At 42.4% G+C, this 18,289-nt stretch overlaps 1 protein-coding gene across 1 annotated transcript in view; it reads left to right on the top strand.

The window, feature by feature from the left end:
- The window catches only part of LOC125031624 (low-density lipoprotein receptor-related protein-like), a 38,863-nt gene that overhangs the window by 8,325 nt on the left and 12,249 nt on the right, over positions 1 to 18,289 (top strand). Inside the window, exons 8-37 of the mRNA XM_047622507.1 lie at positions 428 to 541; positions 861 to 989; positions 1,345 to 1,445; positions 1,719 to 1,833; positions 2,461 to 2,618; positions 2,793 to 2,987; positions 6,497 to 6,623; positions 6,829 to 6,978; positions 7,196 to 7,309; positions 7,746 to 7,884; positions 8,643 to 8,779; positions 8,942 to 9,148; positions 11,191 to 11,342; positions 11,591 to 11,712; positions 12,009 to 12,205; positions 12,424 to 12,558; positions 12,994 to 13,071; positions 13,237 to 13,450; positions 13,639 to 13,740; positions 13,865 to 13,980; positions 14,751 to 14,882; positions 15,120 to 15,235; positions 15,375 to 15,501; positions 15,686 to 15,838; positions 15,974 to 16,182; positions 16,543 to 16,731; positions 16,900 to 17,025; positions 17,143 to 17,326; positions 17,550 to 17,665; positions 17,768 to 17,844. Coding sequence (XP_047478463.1) covers positions 428 to 541; positions 861 to 989; positions 1,345 to 1,445; positions 1,719 to 1,833; positions 2,461 to 2,618; positions 2,793 to 2,987; positions 6,497 to 6,623; positions 6,829 to 6,978; positions 7,196 to 7,309; positions 7,746 to 7,884; positions 8,643 to 8,779; positions 8,942 to 9,148; positions 11,191 to 11,342; positions 11,591 to 11,712; positions 12,009 to 12,205; positions 12,424 to 12,558; positions 12,994 to 13,071; positions 13,237 to 13,450; positions 13,639 to 13,740; positions 13,865 to 13,980; positions 14,751 to 14,882; positions 15,120 to 15,235; positions 15,375 to 15,501; positions 15,686 to 15,838; positions 15,974 to 16,182; positions 16,543 to 16,731; positions 16,900 to 17,025; positions 17,143 to 17,326; positions 17,550 to 17,665; positions 17,768 to 17,844 — 4,231 coding nt within the window. The remainder of the gene's footprint in view (positions 1 to 427; positions 542 to 860; positions 990 to 1,344; positions 1,446 to 1,718; positions 1,834 to 2,460; positions 2,619 to 2,792; positions 2,988 to 6,496; positions 6,624 to 6,828; positions 6,979 to 7,195; positions 7,310 to 7,745; positions 7,885 to 8,642; positions 8,780 to 8,941; positions 9,149 to 11,190; positions 11,343 to 11,590; positions 11,713 to 12,008; positions 12,206 to 12,423; positions 12,559 to 12,993; positions 13,072 to 13,236; positions 13,451 to 13,638; positions 13,741 to 13,864; positions 13,981 to 14,750; positions 14,883 to 15,119; positions 15,236 to 15,374; positions 15,502 to 15,685; positions 15,839 to 15,973; positions 16,183 to 16,542; positions 16,732 to 16,899; positions 17,026 to 17,142; positions 17,327 to 17,549; positions 17,666 to 17,767; positions 17,845 to 18,289) is intronic.

An 18,289-nucleotide genomic window follows, 5' to 3' on the forward strand; every position in this document is an offset into this window, starting at 1 on the left:
GTGTGCTATTTTTTTTTTTTTTTTTTTTTTTTTTTTTGACATGGGAGTTGAGACGGTTTAGGTTCTAATTTTGGATTTGTGAAATGTAGGTCTGTTAAGAATGGTTCGTTTTATTGATGCTGAGAACACAGGAAGGTCTATGGTAACAGTTGGCTTTGCCAGTCGGACACGATTAAAACTTGCACACACAGACAAGCCCTGATACTGAGGGCATTTTCTGTAATCATACAAGGGAATTATCTCCCGTGGGTAAATATATTATGGCGACATGTCACTTGTCTTTTTCTGCACTCAATATTACACATTTGTAGCTGTAAACTGGGGAATTACCTACATGGCCAGCTTAATTTAAGTACATATCCATGCGAATAAGTCTTGAACCAACGGATTACCACGTCTAACATCCATGGTTTATGGCATTTTTCAGCGGAGACGTGTAAGGTTACAGACTGCATCCACCTGTGCAAAATGACCCCACAGGGACCCCACTGTATGTGCAAAGAAGGCTATGCACGAAATACGTCTACTAATGGATGTGTAGGTGAGTTCTGAAAGCCGATAGGCAATATGTAGAAATAGCGTAGAGAAAGTGCAGATTTTCAGAACTTGTAACGATTCAGCATTGTATCACTACGACCTATAGCGTGTAGCGTCAAATGCATATTTTATATTGTAAAATTATTAATTCGCTTTCATACCCATGTCTACATTTGTACTGATAAATTGGTTTCAAGGAACACACCGATTGTTCATAACTAATGCAGGATGATTAAAAACAAACCTTTTCTCGATGTTGAACGATAATCAAGATATTTTAGGAGAAGCCTCAGTATCCATATGGTCTTGTACTCTACCGGCAGATGTGAACGAGTGTGCTGCCAACGTCTCTGTCTGTGATCACTTCTGCCAAAATACGGTCGGCGGCTTCAATTGCTCCTGTACAGAGGACTATATGCTGCAGGCTGACAGGAAATCCTGCAAAACTACAAGTATGATTCAATTTATGAAGAAAACGGTTCTCCAACTGGATATTTTTCTCCGTTGGTTTTTAAAAGAATGAATTTTGACAAAAAAAATTCAGATCGCGATACCAAGATATTGGCTGATATTGATACCGATACCCCGATATCGAGACTGATACTGAGGTCATATTGTATTTATAATAGTTCACGATGTCAACATTCGATATCCGTGCTTAATCATTCTTGTTTACTAGAATAACAGAAATCGACAAAGTGAATGGATCCAAAAATCTACTAAATTAACTACAGGAATAAGCTTGTAGATCGGAGTTGTGAACCACGTCATTTGTCGGTGAAATACAGCCTTGTCACTTTTTTTCAGTACAAGGAGATGCTCTGCTTTTCATGGCACAAGGAAATGACGTGAGGATGTTGGATCTGGGCCTTACACTCTATTCGCAGATCTACGCAGGCTTTGCTCAGGTACGTTAATTTGCTACTGTAGGCCTATTAGGTAGCATAAGGTATGAGAACGTTGTAAAATAAGTATATCAAACCAGTTATCTTGTCCATGATGTATTTTACCTTAGATTCCATTAGTTAAAAAAAATAAGGTCAAGTGAAAATCATATTGATTGAATCCAATACAAGTCCTGCCAAGTGATTTCTTTCCCCTCCCAGAGTATAGTATTTTTTCCCCTTCCAGAGTATAGTATTTTTTCCCCTTCCAGAGTATAGTATTTTTTCCCCTTCCAGAGTATAGCCATTGCGTATGATCCGATTGACGACATGGTGTACTGGAGTACTGATCAGGGCGTCTTCAGGATATCTCGTAGGGGCGGTTCTATCCCGTCTATCGTAGTCAACGAAGGTCAGTTTAGACTTTATTTTGGAATCGTATGACCAAGGATAATCGATTGATAAGAGGAATAAGTACACAATGCCTGACTGTAAACCATGTTAAAACCTACATTTCCGAATGACATTAATCTGCAAACCCTCGCCTCTTTCCAAAGTTGCTGTTAATCGATTTTGTTTTATTCCGTCGCATTTCGATTCTCCGTTTCGTGCTTCTCCGTCGTGGTGGAGGAATCTCTCAGTCTGTGGTTCGGTGAGTGTCTCTGGACTGACGGCTCTGTGTGAAACGGCTCGAGGTTCGACTGGCTTCGTGGAATCTGAAGAGTTTCTCTTTAGGTTGTGATTGGAATTTGACTTGAGAGTCGAGGTTTTTTTAAAGTAGTTGGAGGTGTTATGTTTGTTGCGGTATCATTTATTCTTTCGTAGAAGCGTCAGTTTAATGACAGTAGCGTTATTTGTTAATATGATGGAGAAAGTAAAATTTGACATGACTTGAAGTAATTAGTACAGGATGTTGGAATACTTACATATATCCAGATTAACGATTGGTATTGACGTTATACATAGAGGGTTACAATGTATTATTAAAATGTAAACCATATATCGACATGTACTGGACTGAGTAACGTGGCCTGAGGAGCGGTCACGGTGGATGGGTCAGGTCGAACAGTCCTCATCTCGGAGGGCGTGAGGTGGCCCAATGGACTGTGGATAGATGCTCCAGCTCGAAGGATCTACATAGCGGATGCACATACCAACGAGGTCTTCCATGTGAACTATAATGGGACCGATCGAAAGGTAGAAATGTTCCATAGTTTTTTTTCTCGCATCTAGTGTTTTGTTAGAAACCAAAGTGTTCTAGTGATAGGTTTTATTACTTTTTATGTACTTTTTTTGTATTTTTGGTCCAATTACTTTTTTTTTTTTTTTTTTTGCATATTTCTGGTCTTGTTGCACATTCATTTCTTGCAGCACCTTGCGGAGGCGGCAGTGGATCACCCGTTTGCAATCGCTGTGTGGCAGGAGCGCCTGTACTGGAGCGACTGGGAGCACGACCACATAAGGTCTTGTCTGAAGCGCACCGGAAAACAGACGAAGCTGCTTGTCAAGGGAACCCACAACAACTTCTTCGGACTGGCTCTCTATCACCCGGCAATGATGCGACTGGTACGGTCTCTCTTCAGGGTATTTTGGTTTATAGACCGCGTTGAAAGATTCCTAATGAATGGATGGGCACAATGGATGAATGAATGAATGAATGGTTACGTTGATTAGCAAAGGCTTGAATGAAAGGAAGTTTTGATGTTATCTTTCGAAATGGACAGAGTATGTAGAAAATTGTGTACATATTGTACACATTGTGAATCCTTCTTCCTAAGATGGTTCGCGTCGGTGTGACAGCGCACGGCTGATTATTTTAAATGTCACCTAAAAAATACTGAGGTTTTTTTATGGATACCTTTCTGCGCTATGAAATCCACCGTGGAGTCCATCTCAACACCAAATTTCGTTCTCTACTGGACAATTCAGGAAGTTTTGTTTTAATACCACCAATATTACTGAAAGTCAAATATGGGTGAAACCTTTTGGGGAAAAAAAAAAAAAAAAAAAAAAAAAACGCAATCTTTGTCTTGAAAAACGTAATTTGCAGGAGATTCACAGACCAGTTTATCCCATGTGTGCAGTTGGGTGCACATCACTCGCCAACCCCCGCAATATTATGTGCGTCTGGCAATTCCGTGCGAGGCCGAAATCATATAAAGGGAACGCAATAGTATTTTGAACTGTTCTCCCTCGCTGTTGTTTACGGTAGTTGCCATGTAATAATTGTTCGTCGATGCGTTATTAGCAATGTGTGTATATACATACATACATACATACATACACACACGCGCACACACGCACACACACACACACACACACACACACACACACACACACACACACACACACACACACACACACACACACATACATATAATGTGTGTGTGTGTGTGTGTGTGTGTGTGTGTGTGTGTGTATGTGTGTATGTGTGTATGTGTGTATGTGTATATATATATATATATATATATATATATATATATATAAAGGGTTTCAATTCTCGTGGGCAATCTTGTAGTCATTCCCTTTCATTACATAAAAAAAGCATTAGCATAACTAGGGCCAATGGGAGAACCCATAGCAACACCATCAATCTGAGTGTACAGGCGGTTGTCAAAAGTCTTTTGTGACAACATTTAAAAGATAAAGTAATTGTTTCTTTTCTAAAGCAAATTGTGAAAGGTATTCAGTTGCAGTATTGCATTGTTAGTGATTTGTGTGGTCTCTGCAAGAGTTACGTTCGTGAACAAAGACTCATCAAAACTAGCCATAGTTATCGTGTCGTCAAATCTTAAATGGCTGATTCTTTCACGAAATTAGACGAGTTATAACTGAAGGTGCCTATACTTGAAATAATTGGTCTAAGGGGTATTCCTGGTTTGTGTACTTTTGGGAGACCACACATAAAACCAGCACGAGAACCAGCTGAAAATATAGAATATATTGTTTCATCAAGGGTTATTTTTAAAGGTCGTATAATTCTGTTTAGCTTGTCCTCTAGTTTTAACAGGTGGGTGGCCAGGTTGGAATTTAGACGAATCAGAAAGTATGGAAGAGAGTTTGTCAATGTAATCAGCTCTATTCAGTAACACGATGCCCCTTCCTTTATCAGGTTTTTTAATTACAATATGTTCGTCTGACTTTAGATTTTGAAGATTGTTAGTGACTTGTTCAGTGAAATCAGATGAATAAGATGTTTCCCGGTTTTGCTGCACAGATACTGTTGGCCATAAGAGCTATTTTCCTTTAAACTGAATTAAGTGTCTTCATAAATCATACAGTTCTTAAGTAAATGACAATTTTTTTCAAAATGATAACAAATTTAACAAAACCCATTTTCTTAGGTCGTAGGCAGAAATCCAAGCCTAGTGATCGTGCTTCCTTTTCTTTTTGTGTTAGGACCCTATTAGCATCCACTTTTTTATCAAGATCTATGCCTAAGTTTTTCAATTTACGGTAATGGATGGCTTCGATAGTCCTTAAACTTCTTTCTACGCTTTGATTTACTAACGTAGATAGGCATTTTAAATCAAAAGAATTAACTTTTGATGCTAGATCCTGCATAAAGGTGTCATTTTTTCTTTTGATCTCACGATCAAGGAGTTTATATAGCCATGATTTGTAGGTGTTACTGGAGAGGAAGGATCTATCAAAGCTTGAATTAAAAAAAAAAAAAATGGGGTTAATGTCTAGTTCCAATTTCACGAGGAAAGCGTAATCTTGCGATGAAAATATGACCAATGCTGTGATGAACACCTTTATTTAGCAAACGTTACAAAGACGACCGTCTTCATCCTCAGTGCTACAAAGAAAGAACAGAACAAAATATATACATTGGAGCCAGACAAAGGAAAGAAATAACAGTTCAAAATGACAAATCTTAAAATAAACGAAACAAAACGAAAAATAGATGGAACAATAGGGGAACGTATGTACAAACTAAAAGACCGAAAACGCACAATAAACAACTAAAGCAATAACGGTCACAGGATTACACCGTAAATAGCTGTGTGGCTGTTGAGTTGTTGTTTAACTGTTTTCATCTTATGGATAAACAGGTATTCCGAGATTAGGAGGTCGAGTATGTTGGCAGATGTAGACAGAATTTTGAAATCACTGAGTGTAGGGGTTGCCTTCCGTGTGAATGTTGGCGTATTGCAGAGAACGCTGGTTTGCTCAGAGGTAGGCCTGTTCTTATGGACTTCGCCATATGTTCAAGAATTCTATGTTTGAACCAACGTGTGGTAGATCCAATATACCTAGTAAATTGTCCGAGACATGGCAATTTGATGTATTTGGTTGGTTTGCTTAAGGACAGACGTAAGTTTTAAAAGTTGGCAAAACCTATTGTTTAAGAATGACCTCAGGGTTTTATGGAAAATACTGTTTGGGTAGCCATTCGTTTCAAAATAATTTAATAAAAACTTTATTTCCTTATCAAAAAGGGACCAATAAGAGCAAATGTTATACGTTCTGTTAATTAAAGTGGATATGCTATTAACCTTGTACTTCTGTGGTGAGTAACTCGAAAAATGCATCCCCAAACCAGTAAAAGTAGGTTTTCTGTAAACAATAGTGTACAGGCGACCGTTTTCTTTGGTGATAAGTACAAGGTTAAAAACATATTCACTTTAATTAACAGAGCATATAACATTTGCTCTTCCTGGTCCCTTTTTGTTAAGGAATTGAAGTTATTACATACGTACATACATACATAGATTATATATATATATATATATATATATATATAATCTATATAGATATATATATATGTATATGTATATATATATATATATATATTTTTTTTTTTGTGTGTGTGTGTGTGTGTGGGGAGGTGGATATGTATGTATATGTATGGATATATAAACACATCGTACATGTGCATATATATATATATATATATATATATATATATATATATATATGCATTATGCATGTGTATATTTGCGCAGTAACTTGTATGAATGAGGCTGAATAATTGCCTTGTGAGACTTAGAGCTTTCCTTCCCCAAGGAAAACCCCCACATATTCATAGAAGAAAGCTGTCTCCCCCTAAGGGCGCCTCTCTCCGCTAGATCGCCAACCCTTGCTCGTATGGCCAGTGCAGTCACCTGTGCTTGCTGTCCCCGCTGGCGGTCAGTGGATACACCTGCGCGTGTCCGGCCGAGATGGAGCTGGCGCCCGATGGCCGCACTTGTATCGGTGAGCTAGTAATGCAGCCTGAAAGTTTTTGATAACGTTGGTTGGAAATTTCCTTCTGTGCAAAAGTCATAGCTATTAGATTTTATATAGAGAACTTCCATATATATAAAGAATATATTTTATATCGTTTTAATCTTGCTCATTTCAAATGACTGAACTTTAAATAGATTCGAGTCCTGATTAGCCCATGTACTATCGCTTGCAGACAACCCTAACCGCACGTACCCATTCATCGCGGACGGAAACAAGATCTACAAGCTGTCGCCGCGCCTCCATGGCCACAGTACCTTCGGCGCTTGGACCCCCGGGGTGCCGCTCAAGTGGATTGGGGGCCTTTCGTACGACCCCATTCAGGGTGAGCTCGAGGAGGACTTGCGTCGTACTGATATTTCTCGAAGGGGGAAATCGCCAATCAGATTCCCAAATTTCCCAAATCTCTTTCAAAATTGGGATTAATACGAAAGTATAGGGAACACTTGTATAAAGATTGAATAGTTTGTGGTCTATAATAATTGGATGATTTTTTCCCCCTTTTAATAATATCCTTTTACATTTTTTTTTACATCTTTCAGACACTGTGATTGTGAGCGACGTTTGGGGAGGAAGTATCTACAGCGTCAACAGGGAGACAGGAGTCACGGTGCCCATTGTACAGGGCGTATCTCGGGCAATTAGCGTGGCTGTCGGTAAGTAGTAATGGTAATGAATGAGGAGGGTAATGATGGCAATTGGTGAACACGTGGTAGGTAATTAGTAGGGATAATGGTAATATTCGGGAGGGAGGAGGGTGGCGACCAAGGGTAATGGTGGTAGGGATTGCAATTACCCTTAAGGAATGGTAAGGATGTTCGAGAAGATTACTAAGGATAGTGTAAGTAATACCTATGATATCAGCCGATGATAATTGAACTAAATATCAAAGATTAATCTCTAGTAAAGGATTTGTTAGCAGTCAGTCTTCGAGAAACTTCGAAATTGGTCGAGAATATTTCAAACGTGATGAATAATCTATTGTGCGTCAATATTTCTTTGTCAGCCTTCAGAAATTAAAGTCGAAATTAAAGTATTTTTCAGTGATGACTACAGAAAATAAAGTGCTTATTAACGTCCTTTCACTAACAGACTGGCTGCGCAGGAACGTGTACTGGATCGACGGCACGAAGGCAGCCGTGGAGGTGGTGCGTGAAGACGGCGCTTTCCGCACGGAGCTCCTGAAGGCGATGCCGCACCTGACGAGCATCACCTTAGCTCCCCTCCTCGGGTCAGTCTCTTGCGGGGGGAGGGGGGGGGGGAAGGTGTAGGCCGCAGATGTGACAGGTTGAGGAGTTAGAGCGTTAAATTGCACATTTTCAGATTTTTTGTTTGTAGACTTTGGATTTTTAGAAACCTTATGGCTGTAAAAAGTCATTCATTTCCATGTACACTACCCAGCGTTGCTAGCGCGTGAACTGCCTTGTCCGAATCTTGTACCCGAAACACCCTTGTCATTACGAGTAGGTGGCAGGAGTTTGATAAAAGTCGAAACTAGCGGTTCACAAATTGACAGCTTTTTTTTTTTTTTTTTTTTTTTTTAAGACCTAAACCATCTATATCCCTCACTATGAAGACCTTTGGTTTTGATGTAATTGGGGTCGATAGTTTTGCTCTTTGAAATGCATAAGTGTTCTGATCTTTGGCAAAAATTGAGATAATAATCTAAGCATGTAGACAATTGTGGAGAGCAAATGCATAACATTTTCATCATAACCACTAACCCCATTTGGAAACTTTTAAATACCGTAAATTTAGTACCCGGTAGACATTTAGGCGACCATTGCCCTGTGACTAGTCGGTATTTCCTGTTTTCTTGCGTTGTAAACGAATTAAATTCAATAGTAAATTACAAGCATTTCATTTCGGATGTAAGCTGCTAGGAATAACTCTCCATTATTACTAAGTACAATAAAGCTGGAAACTACTTTGAATTCAGTCAAGATGAGGAGCCCAAATTAAAGAAATTAAAGCAATCCATATTTACAGGTTTATGTACGTGAGCGACGCCAGTGCTGAGCCGTTCATCATGCGCTGCGGTTTGGACGCCAAGTCCTGCGACAAGATCGTCACAGGCGACCTCGTCCAGCCTATGTCGATTACCTTTGAGACGAATCCAGATATCAGTAATGTTTCGATGCGTTTTATAATGGAACTGATTAGTGGAAAGGTGTTGAAGTTTTGTAAAATATACAATACCCCCCTTCCCTCCCCCCCCCCCCCCAACACACAGTACACCAGCGAAAGAGAGGTCAAGCCCTCCAATACACTGTTACCCCATTTTACAGAACGCCTGTACTGGTGTGACCGCGCCCTGGGACGTATCGAGAGCGTGGCCGAAGACGGAACGGACCGACGGGTGTTCATGGAAAACGTGAAAAGCCCCGTCTCGGTCCTGGTGACTCGCTCGCACATCATGTGGTCTGAGGAACGGACTTCTCTCGTCTACTCCGCTTCCAAGTTGGATAATAGTTCTGTGCGGATGATGTCTCTTGGTGCGTGGGTGGATTTTATGTATTACGTATGCTTTCAAAATTTCTAAAAGCTGTATTTGTTCTAGTTTTAGGGTTATGTTAATTCTTACCGTACAGTGATTTCCACTCCCTCTAACCTTGTGCTCAACCCCTTCCTCCCTCGCTGCACCCTACCTCCCTTAGGCTGAACTCACTCACTGCCCCCTACCTCCCTTAGGCTGAACTCACTCACTGCCCCCTACCTCCCTTAGGCTGAACTCGCTCACTGCCCCCTACCTCCCTTAGGCTGAACTCGCTCACTGCCCCCTACCTCCCTTAGGCTGAACTCGCTCACTGCCCCCTACCTCCCTTAGGCTGAACTCGCTCACTGCCCCCTACCTCCCTTAGGCTGAACTCGCTCACTGCCCCCTACCTCCCTTAGGCTGAACTCGCTCACTGCCCCCTACCTCCCTTAGGCTGAACTCGCTCACTGCCCCCTACCTCCCTTAGGCTGAACTCGCTCACTGCCCCCTACCTCCCTTAGGCTGAACTCGCTCACTGCCCCCTACCTCCCTTAGGCTGAACTCGCTCACTGCCCCCTACCTCCCTTAGGCTGAACTCGCTCACTGCCCCCTACCTCCCTTAGGCTGAACTCGCTCACTGCCCCCTACCTCCCTTAGGCTGAACTCGCTCACTGCCCCCTACCTCCCTTAGGCTGAACTCGCTCACTGCCCCCTACCTCCTTAGGCTGAACTCGCTCACTGCCCCCTACCTCCCTTAGGCTGAACTCGCTCACTGCCCCCTACCTCCCTTAGGCTGAACTCGCTCACTGCCCCCTACCTCCCTTAGGCTGAACTCGCTCACTGCCCCTACCTCCCTTAGGCTGAACTCGCTCACTGCCCCCTACCTCCCTTAGGCTGAACTCGCTCACTGCCCCCTACCTCCCTTAGGCTGAACTCGCCTCACTGCCCCCTACCTCCCTTAGGCCTGAACTCGCTCACTGCCCCCTACCTCCCTTAGGCTGAACTCGCTCACTGCCCCCTACCTCCCTTAGGCTGAACTCGCTCACTGCCCCCTACCTCCCTTAGGCTGAACTCGCTCACTGCCCCCTACCTCCCTTAGGCTGAACTCGCTCACTGCCCCCTACCTCCCTTAGGCTGAACTCGCTCACTGCCCCCTTCCCTGCACCCTTGCTACCTTAGGCTGAACTCGCTCACTGCCCCCTTCCCTGCACCCTTGCTACCTTAGGCTGAACTCACTCACTGCCCCCTTCCCTGCACCCTTGCTACCTTAGGCTGAACTCACTCACTGCCCCCTTCCCTGCACCCTTGCTACCTTAGGCTGAACTCACTCACTGCCCCCTTCCCTGCACCCTTGCTACCTTAGGCTGAACTCACTCACTGCCCCCTTCCCTGCACCCTTGCTACCTTAGGCTGAACTCACTCACTGCCCCCTTCCCTGCACCCTTGCTACCTTAGGCTGAACTCACTCACTGCCCCCTTCCCTGCACCCTTGCTACCTTAGGCTGAACTCACTCACTGCCCCCTTCCCTGCACCCTTGCTACCTTAGGCTGAACTCACTCACTGCCCCCTTCCCTGCACCCTTGCTACCTTAGGCTGAACTCACTCACTGCCCCCTTCCCTGCACCCTTGCTACCTTAGGCTGAACTCACTCACTGCCCCCTTCCCTGCACCCTTGCTACCTTAGGCTGAACTCACTCACTGCCCCCTTCCCTGCACCCTTGCTACCTTAGGCTGAACTCACTCACTGCCCCCTTCCCTGCACCCTTGCTACCTTAGGCTGAACTCACTCACTGCCCCCTTCCCTGCACCCTTGCTACCTTAGGCTGAACTCACTCACTGCCCCCTTCCCTGCACCCTTGCTACCTTAGGCTGAACTCACTCACTGCCCCCTTCCCTGCACCCTTGCTACCTTAGGCTGAACTCACTCACTGCCCCCTTCCCTGCACCCTTGCTACCTTAGGCTGAACTCACTCACTGCCCCCTTCCCTGCACCCTTGCTACCTTAGGCTAAATTCCTCCGTGTACCTGCTCTTGGCAGTGAGCCCTTCTTTCGCCTACAGATTTGGGCATTCCGGAAAATGGAGAACGTTCCCTGAAGATCCTGGAAGTCGGATGGAAAATTCCCGAGCAACTAGCAGTGACGAACCACCCGTGCCTGCAGAGTAACGAGAGCTGTAGTCAGTTGTGCCTGGGAGACAATTTCAGCGAAAAGGTGGGGATCCAGGCAGTTTTTTTTTCGGAATTTTTTTGTATTTACTCAGACTTGTGATCATAATTGCATTTCGTTGTATGATATACTAGCAGAATAGAAATTTGAATTTTCCTTCAACAAGGTTAATTTAGAAGAGCTGTGAAACAAGTCACTCAAATACAAACTGGAAACTGTAATCAGCTAATTAGCATGATCAGATAGAGAAAATGGGAGTATATACTTAGATCGTTTTTCATTCCCCTCGGCAGGTGTGCGCTTGCAGTTTTGGCTACAAACTCCAGGTGGACAGAAGAACGTGTGAATCCGTTCAGTGTAACGACATCCAGTTTCACTGTTTCCGATCGCGCACTTGTATTCCTCGTTCATGGAAGTACGGCTGCTGCAACAAGATATTTATCGTTAATCTGAATGTTTTTGATTGACAATTAGGCTTCCCATACGTGATTTATGCGTATACATACATACATACATACATACATACATACATACATACATACATACATACATACATACATACATACATACATACATACATACATACATACATACATACATACATACATACATACATACATACATACATACATACATACATACATACATACATACATACATACATACCGATTTGCTGCATAGGTGAGCCATACAAGCAGCGCTTTGTTTCAGATGTGACTTGACCCCAGACTGCAAAGACGGCGAAGATGAAGAGGACTGTAAGGAGTCACAGACGTGCAAGGAGACGGAGTTCCAGTGCTCTACGGGTTCATGCATTAACAAGCTGTGGACGTGTGACGGTGTGCACGATTGCGAGGATGGCTCTGACGAGAAACTCGACGAATGCATGAATGTGACGTGTAGCAGCGGTGAGTTCGTGCCTCCAAGATAAAAAAAAAAAAGCTTGTCAATCGTTAAAATATCTTGTACCCTTCATGAAAAAATCAATGTACTCCGTGGGTTAATCAACCTCAACACCCTTCCCATACAAGAAATTAGAATATCTAATCTAGGGAAAATCACTCTCCACTAAGAATATTCTCAAACAACGCCCCCAAAAGGTCGCTCATTGTTTCCTCCACCACAGTACACTGGAAATGCAAGTCAGGCATGTGCATTCCGAAGATGTGGGTTTGTGACCAAGAGAAGGAGTGTGACGATGGATCAGACGAGACGGAGTGCGTTACCTCCTGCCCGGACCACAAGGTCGCTTGTAGAGATGGTTAGTGTCTTCATCAGGCAGAGAAGAGTGGGAGGAAGGTTGAGTACTTTTAGATTGTTTTTTATGAAGAATTTTTGGCACGAATAGAAGGTAGTGAACACTATGGAAGGAAGGCCGTTTTGCTTATAACAGATGATGCAACGATTTATTATTGTTTGATAAAATTTGCCTTTTTAATAGTGTGACTTGTTGAGTACTTTGCCTTACATAATTAATTTGTGCTGGATAAATTATGGAAAACTTTATTTACTTTTTTAGTTATTGTAAAGTTTGCACAAAAAATGCATGCACTATTTTCTAGTATTTTTTTTTTACCAAAATGTGCCGGCCTGTTTTGCAGTGACACGAGTTTCTACATCATGTGTGAATATCGTAAGTTCGACTGTTGTTATTGGTCAATTTTGTGTGAATTCACGCATTTAAACCCAATTTCAGGAAAATGTGTTCCGAAGGTGTGGAAATGTGACGGCGATAAGGACTGCCTGGACGGAAGTGATGAGGAAAATTGCCCGGGTAAGAATTTATTTACATATTTAGTAAATGGGTTATTCCAGAACTGGCTCCTATTACACCTGGCAGACTCGAATAGAAATGGGAAACATGTTTAATATTAATTTAGGGAAGAAGGGGAAGGGGAAGAATTTCAGACTATTTTCCTAGAGCAAGTTGTTTGAACAGTGGAGTGTGCGAGCAGTGAGTTCACCTGCAGCAACAAAAACTGCGTACCCCACGATGCCAAGTGCGATGGCGAGGATGACTGTGGCGACGGCTCTGATGAGGCACTCCCTTGGTGCCCGCCCAAGGACCCTCCTGTGACGTGCCCCACCGGCCAGATTTTGTGTGAACGCCACGACGTTTCGTCCCCGCGTGTCTGTATACAACTGGATAACGTGTGAGTTGGTTGTGTGTGTGTCAGCGGATCTGGATGCGTCCCGATGCTTTCCTGTATATTGGTGCAATCTAATTCTAATGTTTGTTTGTTGAGCTTGGTGTATTTTTGCAAATTAATCTAGCGGATTGACTTTATAAAATACGCAATACATGGTGAATCGTATCGAATGTATGATTTCTGTTCCCTAGATGCAACGGGGTTCAGGACTGCCCCTTAGGGGAAGACGAGGACTGTGATAGCTGCGCCCGCCACGAATTTAGCTGCTTATCACGTGGCTGCATCCCAAGAGGGTACGGTTCAACAGGAAAATTCAGATGCCATGATAAATTATCTGTTAACATATGGAAATATGAACTGTTGTAGACGATTACGTTTGAATTATTAAATGCTACATTTTTTTCATAACATTTTCAGATGGATGTGTGATGGGGAAGAGGACTGCACTGACGGCTCCGACGAGAGCCAGGCTGCCGGTTGCCTGTTCGCACAAGGCAATGAGACCGTCGATGTAAGCCTGGATGGTAGCGATGGTAAGTTGCTTGGGAAATGCGCTTTAGAGGTTGCTGCCTATAGCGCTTTTTATATTATTGATAAACATCAATGGGTAAAAAACACCAGCAACCTGAACCGTCAACAAACAGCACCAGAATAAGTAGTTCATTGCCAGCAGCTGGATTTATTGGAATACAATTTTTAAAAATCTCCATACATCCCAATGATAAATTTATTCATCGCATAGAGTGCAGCCACAGGTTGCAGAAAAAGAAGGCTTCACTTTTCATATTGCATATTTTGAGAGAATTCTAAAATTCTGAACCCTACTTGCATACCTTGTCATGTAGAATTACTTATCCTTTTACATTTTTTTTAACATTGTCTGGTGTAAGGGGTTTTACACTCGCCTGGTAGACCTGTGCCCCTTTTTGCGCTAACAGCAATAATTTTATGATCTACTCATGAGAATTTAAGAAAGTAACTGTAAGATTCCTTCAGCTAAAGAACTATTTGTTTTTATATATAGACATTGTCGCATTTGCTATTTTTGTGCTCCCATTGCATTTTCAGATATTGAAGTTCCATATAATATATCTCACATAAAATTATCAAGATACTTCCGATATATGGAGACCCTTACTAATAAACTAATAAACATACACAAATCTGTTCAAACATGGTATTATCCTTGGACAGTGACGTAACAAAATAGGGCCCATCCTCGATTATGAATATCCTCCACTTGTAATCATTTTGCGAAAGCCGTAGATACGCCACGAAATTCCTTCATTCCTTCCCTTCTAAGGTAAGGCAGCTCCAATGCCAGTCTGTGGAACACAGGAGTTCGAGTGTGGGATTGGCGGCTGCATAGCGTCGAGTCTCGTGTGTGATGGCTCGGCGGATTGTCCTGATGGCTCTGATGAAGGCAGCTTGTGCGGTAGGTTCTTGAACATTCCAGCAGCTTCGACTTTGTTTGTAAACATGATAATTTTAGGGGACTGATCTCTGTGTAACGCGTATTTGTTCTTTGAGAGTTAAGTACTATGCATTGCTCTGTTAAGGCGTGTGCAAATGTGTAACAGATAATTAAAGAATATATAGATATAATTTGAAATCCAAATAAATGTAAATAAATACAAATATGAACTTGTAATCCTTCTCCATCGTTTCTTAGCAAAGAGCTGCCAGGGTAATGGCGGGTGCCAACACACATGCAAGGAAGGCCCAAAAAATCGCATTTGCTCTTGCTGGAAAGGATTCCAACTCGCCGAGGATCAGATGAGCTGCATTGTATGTAAATTTTGTACACGTATCGGGAAACAAAGCACTGATCTACCTGCAAACATGTGGAATTAATTTATCAACACCAAAAGCTATCAGAGCTTGAATTTGTGTAGTGCTTAAAGAGTTGCTCGACTCCTTTGAACAGGATGTGAAGGAATGCGATGACGAGGCCACCTGTAGCCAAAAGTGTGAGGAAAGACATGGCTACCACTTGTGTTCCTGTCTACCCGGCTATACTCTTAGACCCGACAGACGCTCTTGCAAACCAACAGGTAAAACAATTATCGCCCTAAAACACGACTTGAAAGTAAAAAAGAAGGTACACCATTGACACTGTGGTTAATGGACAATCATGACATTCAATAAGCTTGTGCAAGCATAAATAGGTAATATTTTGCTAGTTGGTATAGAAGAACTTTTGTAAATACACTATCATATTGGATTTCTTCCTTCCAGGTGGCGAGGAATATGTGGTCTTGGTGCATCCTGGGTCCGTCCTGAATATGTCCCATACCTTCCATCTTACTGAGAAAGTGATAATGCCCCTTCATGTTCAGTTTTCGTCTCTTGAGTTAGCGCCCGAGTCCCATCATTTTGTTTATGCTGACAGTAAGGCCATACTTTTATGTGAAATCGATACATAGCAAAACTAACAATGCTTGGTCATATATTAGTATTCAAAATTCTCAAATTAGTGTTGAATGAGTGAAAATTTAATTATCATTAAACTGATTCTATTTCCAGAGGCCCATGGAATGATCGGGAAGATGAGCATGGACGGCGAAGTGACCATACTCTTCCAGCACAGAAAGCGTCCTCAGGGTCTCTCCTTGGACCCCATTACCAACAGCGTTTATTTCTCAGAAGAGTTCAGTAAAGCTGAGGTTGTGGATGATGGCTTGAGCAGAGAGCGCAGGGAGTCGAGCGCTCCTGGGTCTTATTCTGTGATAATGGTAAATCTCGGTGGGGGTTTGGGTTTCATTCCAGTCTTGTTGCATGCAAGAACATGGATTTCCTTTTAGAAGATTTTTCAGTAAGTTTCTCTCTCTCTCTCTCTCTCTCTCTCTCTCTCTCTCTCTCTCTCTCTCTCTCTCTCTCTCTCTCTCTCTCTCTCTCTCTCTCCAAGAATTTCACTACTAGCGGATGAGAACTGGTTGTTTCCATGATTATTGGCATAATTTCATGTACTGGAATAGCTAATTTTCCTAAGAAAAGTCCTTCTCTTCATGTACTTTCCTTAAGTATATTACCAAACAAGTCCAGTTTCAGTGTTTACAGCTTTATTCATGTTATAATCTTCACTCGCACCATAGGTCTGTGGGATGGAGGGCGACAAAGATTGCAGCATCGTGTACCAAGCACATGGCGAAGAGATCCCGGCAATACGCGTTGCCCCCATGTCAAGACGACTCTTCTTCTGCGCCAACAACATCGCGCAGGACGAAGCAAAAATTCTCACCTCTGACATGGATGGCACGTCGGCTAGAATTCTCAGTCATAAGGTATCGATTCATGTCACCCGGGATTGGGTTGGTTATTGTTAGAACGAATTGGGCTAACTTTGCTTTGGATAGCTTGGCATGGATTAACTAAATGTAAAGTAATACATCTTGGGCATCAATAGCCATAGGTTTAGATCAAGTGTTTAGATTCTCTTGCCTTAATTACAGGTTGTGAAGTGCGGGGACTTGGCAGTGGATGAGGCGAAAGAGCGAGTCTACTGGACTGATCTCTCCCGTAACGTTGTCGAGTCCATCAAATGGTCAGGCGAAGGCCATCGTGTTGTAGAGGAAAATGTGTGTTGAGTTTTCAAATATAGCATAGCACATTGACAATTAATATGAAATCTGACTTTTCGAATTACAATACAAATCCACATTTCATTTTCCTTCAAAGAATCCATTCTGACACAGGTGCACACGCCAGTTGGCCTAGCCTTGACTGAAGACTGGGTGCTGTGGATGGACACGCACCAGCACCAGATAGTCAAGTGTAACAAGTACAAGATGGGCATGTGCGAATACCACACCATGGGCACAGCTGGCTTAGCTTTGACTGTTCAGCAGCGTTTAAGAATGGAGAGTTCATTGATTGGAGGTGAGGATGAAATTCGGTGAAATAGAGAATAGAGAATCTATCCATAATGTTCAGATTTTGACTCCACATTCATGTGTTGCATCCATCATCTGTGTTAAAACCTGATGACTGATATTTGTTGAATATATTTGATATAGCTTTATTATTATTCAATATTATTGAATTGCAATGTTCTGGTAAAGTCTCTTTTTAATAATCATGCTGATAATTTCATATGCTGAAGACTGCAAAGTAAAGAACTGCACCCACCACTGCATGATTCAAATGGACAAAAAGGCCAGCTGTATGTGCAAAGTTGGCTACGTCTCTGCACCCAGCCGTCCTAACGAGTGTGTCAAGGTATGTTCATCATATTAATTACTCCATTGAGAAAAATTGTAGACACCCTTCCATCATTACTAGCTGAGAAAAAAAAAAAAAAATCCTGAATATTTTCCACAGATGAAATCCTGCGACCACAGCCCGTGTCAAGGCAAAGGTATATGCGAGTCGCACTCCGACACAGAATTCATTTGCAGGTAGGTTGAAGAAGTTACAGTAATAAGACATAAATATTTTGAAACCGTACTATTCAGATTCATTCATAGGTGTATTACACCTGAAACCTTATAGGTTATGATTCGGGAGTTATTGGTTGGTTGATAGCAAATCTAGTGTAGTAACCATTTTGCTAACTTGTTTCACTGCATCAGTTACTGTCCCCAAAATCTTGGAGCTAGAATTTGCAACTATATTTTTTTGGCGTTTGCTATGGTATACTATGGTATGTGTTAGCTGGATATATCCCTTAACGACCAGCAGAAACACCACCTTGGGTTAAGGCAGCGATAACCATCAACGGTGAATCTCAAGTATGGATAAAAATCTAAGACTGGTAGATCTGTACCAATACTGCAGGCCAGTGCAGCAGATCTTGCTAATCAACATTTACGTTAATTTGTACTAACTAAAGCATATCATAAG

This window comes from Penaeus chinensis, chromosome 13, assembly GCF_019202785.1.
Source record: "Penaeus chinensis breed Huanghai No. 1 chromosome 13, ASM1920278v2, whole genome shotgun sequence".
NCBI classification, from domain to species: Eukaryota; Metazoa; Arthropoda; class Malacostraca; order Decapoda; family Penaeidae; genus Penaeus; species Penaeus chinensis.